Below are 7,008 nucleotides of genomic sequence, written 5' to 3'. Positions count from 1 at the left end.
TATTACAATATTGTTAACTATTGTCACCATGCTGTACATCAGATGCTCAAATCTTGTTTATCTTATCAGTGGAATTATCTACCCTTTGAACAAGATCCTCCAATTTCTGTCATCTATCAGCACTTGGAAGTCAACATTCTGTTCTCTGCTTCTGAGTTTTCTTTTAAATTTCACCTATGAGTGAGATCACATAGTATTGTCTTTCTATTTCTGCTTATTTCACTTAGCATAATGCTCTTAAAGTCCCTTCATTCTATATTGTCACAAATGACAGGACTCCCCTCTTTTATATTGTTGAATAATATTGTGTTATATATATATATATATATATATATATATACACTATTTTATTATATATAATGTTCCATTCCATATATATGTGTGTGTATGTGTATATGTATATATGTATATGTATGTATTATGGGGTATTTTTTATCCCTTCATGAATCAATGGTCATTTAGATTGTTTACACATCTCCTTTGTTCTGAATAATATCTCAACAGGTTCCTGATTTCATATTCTTGGATATCATCGAAGAAGTGAAATTCCTGAATCATATGGGAGTTTTATTTTTAATTTTTTGAGAAACCTTCATAATGTTTTCCATAGTGGCTTAAAACATGTACATTCCCACCAACAGTAATGGGGTTCCCCTTTCTCTACATCCCCACAAACATTTATTAACTTCTACATATCTCATATAATCATCCTAACAGGTATGGGGTGATATCTCAGTTTTGTTACAGTTTTCATTTCCCTGATGATTAGTGATGTTGACCACTTAAACACCTTTTAATGTTCCTGTTGGCCATTTCTATGTCTTCTTTGAACAAATATCTACTCGAGTTTGTTGCCCAATTAAAACTGACTTATTTGGATATGTGTTATTGAATTGTAGAGTTCCTTATGTAATTTATAAATTAGCTTTGCAAATATTTTCTCCCATTCCACAAGTTACCTTTTAATTGTGTTGATTGTTCTTTTGATGTGAAGATCAGTCTGGATTAAGAACCTTAGGTCTTGGACTTTAGGCTGATGTCATGCTAAGATCAGACTTAAATGACCTTCTAGCTTTTGCCTCCTTCCTCTGGGAACTCTGAGCTGACATTTTACAAGGTTGACAACCTCACTGGGCAGACACTGTCTACATAGTCATGTATCTACATGGAGAGGGAAAGATACCTGAGAGAACTGATTTTCCAGCCATCCTTAACAAGGCATCATTCATATAAGTAAATCTTCAACCTTCCATTAAGTCCAGAAATTTGGCTTTGACTAGCAGAGTGACCTCAGTCCATACCACATGGAACAGAACAATTGTTCATCAAGTTCTGTCTAAATTCATATACATTCAGATACAGACCAATGTATAGCAAATTTTAGCCTGGTTTGTGGACAGATACAGGCCTGTGTGTAATCAAACACAGGCCTGTGAATGGCAAGATAGAGCCCTGTATGTGTAGACAAATCCAGTCTGTGTGTCATCACATCAAACAGATATGCATATACATATGCAAATGCTTTCAGGTCGATAATCGGATACTCATCCATGGATTTTAAGATGCAGACTTGTGTGTGTTCACATACAGTTGTTGTTGTTTAGTCATGTCCAATTCTTTGCGACCCTATGAACCATGGCCTGCCAGGCTCCTCTGTCCATGGGATTCTTTAAGCAAGAATACTGGATTGGGTTGCCATTTCCTTCCCCAGGGGATCTTCCTGACTCAGGGATCAAACCTGTTTCTCTGCATCTCCTGCATTGAAAATGCATTCTTTGCTGTTGAGCCACCTGGAAAGCTCCTTCACATATACATGCATATATTTACAGATCTACATATCATTGATAATGTACATACATTGTGGTCCTACAAATTCACAGGAGTTTGGATACAGATCTGAAGGCGTGATGGGACTCATATTTGTGCATTTTTGGATTCAGGCCTATTAATGTTTGAATACAGACTTACACCTGTAGATTTAAGATTGTGCTGTAATTTATCCCTAAATAAGACATTAAGTCCTTTCTGACCAGCTTGCTGAAAATGTGAACCGAATATAAGTAAGAAAAACAAAGGCAAAATTTTACATACTCCATGGAGATGATTGTAAATTTTTATTACAATCTCAATCAGTTTTTCACAACATGTGTCTTTTTCTAGGTGGAAAACAAAAAATAAAAGCATGTAATTTACCACAAAATAAAAATACAGAGTCATAATATTCTAAATATGTCTTTATGGAATGTTTTTCATCTTTGTAAATGATCATAAATTTTAGAAGAGAAGGAGGAAGTAAGGTAGGAAGACAAAGAAGAGGAATTAATAATTATGTTGACAGATATTTTCACCTGTTTGGGGAAATTAGGTTTAGATATTTCTTCATCATAAGCAAAAATAAATTATTGATGGGTTTAACAATAAAATATTTTGAAAAGTTATTTAAAGAAAAGCAAGAGGTTAAAATTTATAAAATCAATGGAAGGAAATGGAGTTTTCCAAGTGCACTGTGATAGAAGAAAGAAAAAAGTGAAATTATATATAAATAGCATCATTATATTAAAAACATCCATTATTATGGCACTAATAACATGATAAATAAATATTTATATCAAATGCCATCTCAGGCGAAGAGTTGACTCATTGGAAAAGACCCTAATGCTGGGAAGGATTGGGGGCAGGAGGAGAAGGGGACGACAGAGGATGAGATGGATGGCATCACCAACTCGATGGACACGAGTTTGGGTAAACTCCGTGAGCTGGTGATGGACGGGGAGGCCTGGCATGCTGCGGTTCATGGGGTTGCAAAGAGTGGGACACGACTGAGCAACTGCACTAAACTGAACTGATCAGACTAATGAACAGAGGTAATTAGCAAATATTTTCAACTCATCATTTAAAATATCTCTACAAATTAGAAGATTAAATTTCTGTCTTTGATCACTTTGACTGCAAAACAAAGCTTCTCCACTTAAGGCAATAATACACTTGCCCAACTGGCAAAATAACTTCGACTTGATTATTTTCTGCATATATACCTTTTTCATTCAGATTATTTTTGTATACTTAGCCTCCTTATGCTTAATATTATATTGTCTGAAATATCACTCTTCTTCAACGTTAAGATACTAAGCTATATAAAAAATAAGATATGAAAATTATCTGACAAATGCAAACATAAACTATCTACTTCAAATATTTATGTGGGTTGTCTTGAAGTGGAGAGATGTGAATCAAGGTGTTATGTCTTATTTTTTATTATTGCAAGCTCTCTAATAGACCTTATTAATTACTGAAAGATTACATTACTTAAGAGAGAAACATAAAAAAAAAATCTTCCACTAACTTAAATAAATTACAGTATTAACTAAAGCTTAACACAGAACATCAATGTATAGTATCAACAGAGATATTTTACACCCTAAATCTTTACATATTTTCATAGTAAATGGTGACAATCTTAAAAACGTATTTAAAACAAAATACATATTTTGAACTAGGAAATTAGGAAAATCTTAAAAGTATATTTGAGTGAGTGAGTGAGTGAGTGAAGTCACTCAGTCGTGTCCGACTCTTTGCAACCCCACGGACTGTAGCCCACCAGGCTCCTCTGTCCATGGGATTCTCCAGGCAAGAATACTGGAGTGTGTTGCCATTTCCTTCTCCAGGAGATCTTCCCGACCCAGGGATTGAACCCGGGTCTCCCGCGTTGGAGGCAGACGCTTTAACCTCTGAGCCACCAGGAAATTGCTCTTTCCATGAAAGCCTTGTATAATTTTTTTTTAACTGTAGTAAAATGTTTCTTACGTTTAATAGTTTGGGCATAATTCAAATCTTTTATTTATTCATATAATAAAAGATTTGAGATCTTCCCGACCCAGGGATTGAACCCAGGTCTCCCGGGTTCAAATAATAAAAGATTTGAATTATGCCCAAGCTATTAAACGTAAGAAACATTTTACTACAGTTAAAAAATATATATACAAGGCTTTCATGGAAAGAGCAATTTTCCATTGAAAATAGGTGATACACTTTCCTGTTGCCTCATTTTCTTTTATTAGTCCAGAGCATTTTCATGGCATTTTTCATCTCAGCATTTCTCAGAGTATAGATTAGAGGGTTCAACATAGGAGTGATAATTGTGTAAAACACAGTCACGGATTTATCAATTGGTAAGGTGGAAGGAGGTCTCACATACATAAAAATACAGGGCACAAAAAAGAGGACCACCACAATAATGTGGGAACCACAGGTGGACAAAGCTTTGAGCCTCCCTTCCTTACTAAGATTCTTCAGGGAGTGCAGAATGACGCCATAGGAGATGAGTAAGAGCATGAAGATGATCACACAGATCGCCCCATCATTGGCAACCACTGTGAGGCCAATAATGTAGGTGTCAGCACAGACAAGTTTCAACAAGGGGTACATGTCACAGATGAAGTGGTCAATGACATTGGGACCACAGAAAGGAAGGTTGTAAACAAAGAGAAGTTGAACTACAGCATGTAAAAACCCACCAACCCAGGCCAGGAGAAGAAGCATAACACACACTCGCTGATTCATGATGGTCAAATAATGCAAGGGTTTGCAGATGGCCACATAGCGGTCATAAGCCATGACCACCAGGAGTAAAATCTCAGCACCACCAAATAAGTGTCCTATAAAAAGCTGGGTCATGCAAGCTTGGAAGGAAATGGTTTTCTTTTCATAGAGTAAATCTATGATCATATTTGGGGTGATTGTAGTAGAATAAACAGCATCCATAAATGATAAGTAGCCAAGAAAGAAGTACATAGGGGCATCCAGGGTTGGACTGAACACCACAGTCAGGACAATGAGTAGGTTGCCCACCATCGTCACAATGTAGATGAGCAAGAACACAACAAACAATGTTTTCTGAACCTGGGCACTCTGAGTGAGTCCCAAAAGGACAAACTCAGTTACATTTCCCTTTGTCCCATAGATTTTTCTATATGTCATTATTTCAGAGCTCAGGACAGAATTAGCTGTAAATATAATTGTTACACATGGCTGCCTGAAAAATTAAGATAATGCGTTTACTTATTGAACCAATGGGCAGTATGGCTATTATGTTCTAATACTTTCAGAGATTATAATACCAGCCAGATTAAAATATCCTCCCTACCCATGGCTGATTCATGTCAATGTATGGCAAAAACTATTGCAATGTTGTGAAGTGATTGGCCCCCAACTAAAATAAATAAATTTATTAAAAAAAAAAATACTTTCAGTATTTGTAGTTAATCTATAGGAAAAAAAATAAAATAAAATAAAATATCCTCCCTAACTTCAACAATATTATAAGGAGGAAGCAAGTGATTAGATAAGTCAGTCAATGATACTACATCATCCTCTAATGTTTAACATATTAACAAACAATGCTTAGAGAACATTATCAATTGAACCTATCAATCTAGAGATTTAGAAATACCTGCCCTTTAAAATACCCCCAGATAGAGATATTTGAAGTTTGTTTCCAGGAACACTTGGTATTAGAGTAGGTAAGTCTATTCTGGATCTTTATAATTTTAAACTATGTGGAAAAAGACACATTACAAAATAAATGAGTTTCCACTGCTAGCACTAGCTTCAATTTGGAAGCTAATTAAATTGTACATATAACTAAGGCCTTACACAAAAGTAGAAATTGATTAAAGACTAAATAAAAAAGTATAGCAAAATTAACTTCATATTTACCTTACAGCTAGTAAAGAAGATGATTTTCTCCCTTCTAATGGTGGAGGAATCTTCTTAACAAATCACTGAAATTCCAAATAGACGTCTTAGAAATTTTCTATTATTTTTAAGGATTTAGGAAAAGATACCACAACATCAATAGACATAGGTGGTTGTTGGAAATTATTTACATTTTATAAGATATAATTGGAATTAATATCTAAAATTGACAAAGATCTCTAAAGAATTAACTATATAAATTAAATATAAAATAAATGAATTAAAAACAAGCAATTAAAAAAGAACACATCTAAATGGCAAACATACATATGGTTGGATGCTGAAGCTCATCTGTGAAGAGAAAAATAAGAATTGAAGTAATAGCTTGCTTACAACAGTATTACTTTGGGTTTTTCAAAGCCATTTGATCAAGTTCTACAGAGGCTATATCATCTTCTAATTTTTAACAAGTTAACAAGCAATGCTTAGAGAACATTATCAATTGAACTTATCATGAAATTTAGAAGTATCTGTCCTTTAAAATACCCCCCGATAGATACACTTGAAGTTAGTTTCTAGGTACACTTGATGTTAGAGAAGGTAAATTTATTCTGTATCTTTATAATTTGAAAGTATTCTAAAGGAGTGTAACATAATAAAACTGATCCCAACATATTTTAGTAATAGTAAAGGACTCCTGATTTGGCTGATCATGAGAATCAGATAGGAGAACTTTTAAAGGACTGAATTCTCACCCCACCAGTGCACTGTTGCAAAATGGAAAGCCTAGTTCAGAATCTTGTTTCTCAATACACTTTCTGAGTTACCTGCATTAAGGAGAAAGACTTTCAGTTGATGTTCTGGGCTCTGATGGCTTCTTCTTTGTCCTTGAGGCACTGATGCCATCTCTGTGAACACAGAGAGCAAGATACACACAGCATCACTGGACCTTGAACTGGACACTTTTCATGTTTGTAGAAAATCAGATTATTTTCAGTCATTCAGAAAAATATTATTCTTCAAGTTGCTGGAATTTTCAAAATGAATATAAATGTCCTGTTGCTCAAAGAAATTTGATTCTTGACTGTGAGCAGAGATTTAAAATATTCATTGCTGGCAGCATTTCTCCTTTTAATAAGCAAATATTAAATCAACATTTTGAGTAGAGAGAAAATTGTAAGTTCTGTATGAATTTTCAAACAAAAATTGCTTTTTGTTTTATAACAATAAAAGTAAAACAGAGAAATAGCATTTACCACATTTTCATTCTCGATCAGTTATACTATTCTGTCTTCATTCAGTATCATTGAGTTG

The 7,008-nt window shown here is 34.4% G+C and overlaps 1 protein-coding gene across 1 annotated transcript; it reads right to left on the bottom strand.

The window, feature by feature from the left end:
* Nucleotides 1–4,041: 4,041 nt before the first annotated feature.
* Nucleotides 4,042–4,977, bottom strand: LOC145513777 (olfactory receptor 4A47-like). Its single transcript, XM_081510745.1, has one exon. It carries the CDS (start codon nt 4,975–4,977, stop codon nt 4,042–4,044), a length of 936 nt encoding a protein of 311 aa, XP_081366871.1.
* Between the last annotated feature and the right edge of the window lie 2,031 nt (nt 4,978–7,008).

The sequence above is a fragment of the Giraffa tippelskirchi genome, chromosome 7, assembly GCF_054371585.1.
Source record: "Giraffa tippelskirchi isolate mGirTip1 chromosome 7, T2T-mGirTip1v1.2.pri, whole genome shotgun sequence".
In the NCBI taxonomy this organism is placed as follows: Eukaryota; Metazoa; Chordata; class Mammalia; order Artiodactyla; family Giraffidae; genus Giraffa; species Giraffa tippelskirchi.
The sequence above is the reverse complement of the archived record's forward strand: the minus strand, read 5'-3'. Positions and strand labels throughout refer to the sequence as shown.

Excerpts from the sequence above, each read along its gene's own strand:
- LOC145513777 (XM_081510745.1), bottom strand. The coding sequence starts at position 4,977 with ATGACATATAGAAAAATCTATGGGACAAAGGGAAATGTAACTGAGTTT.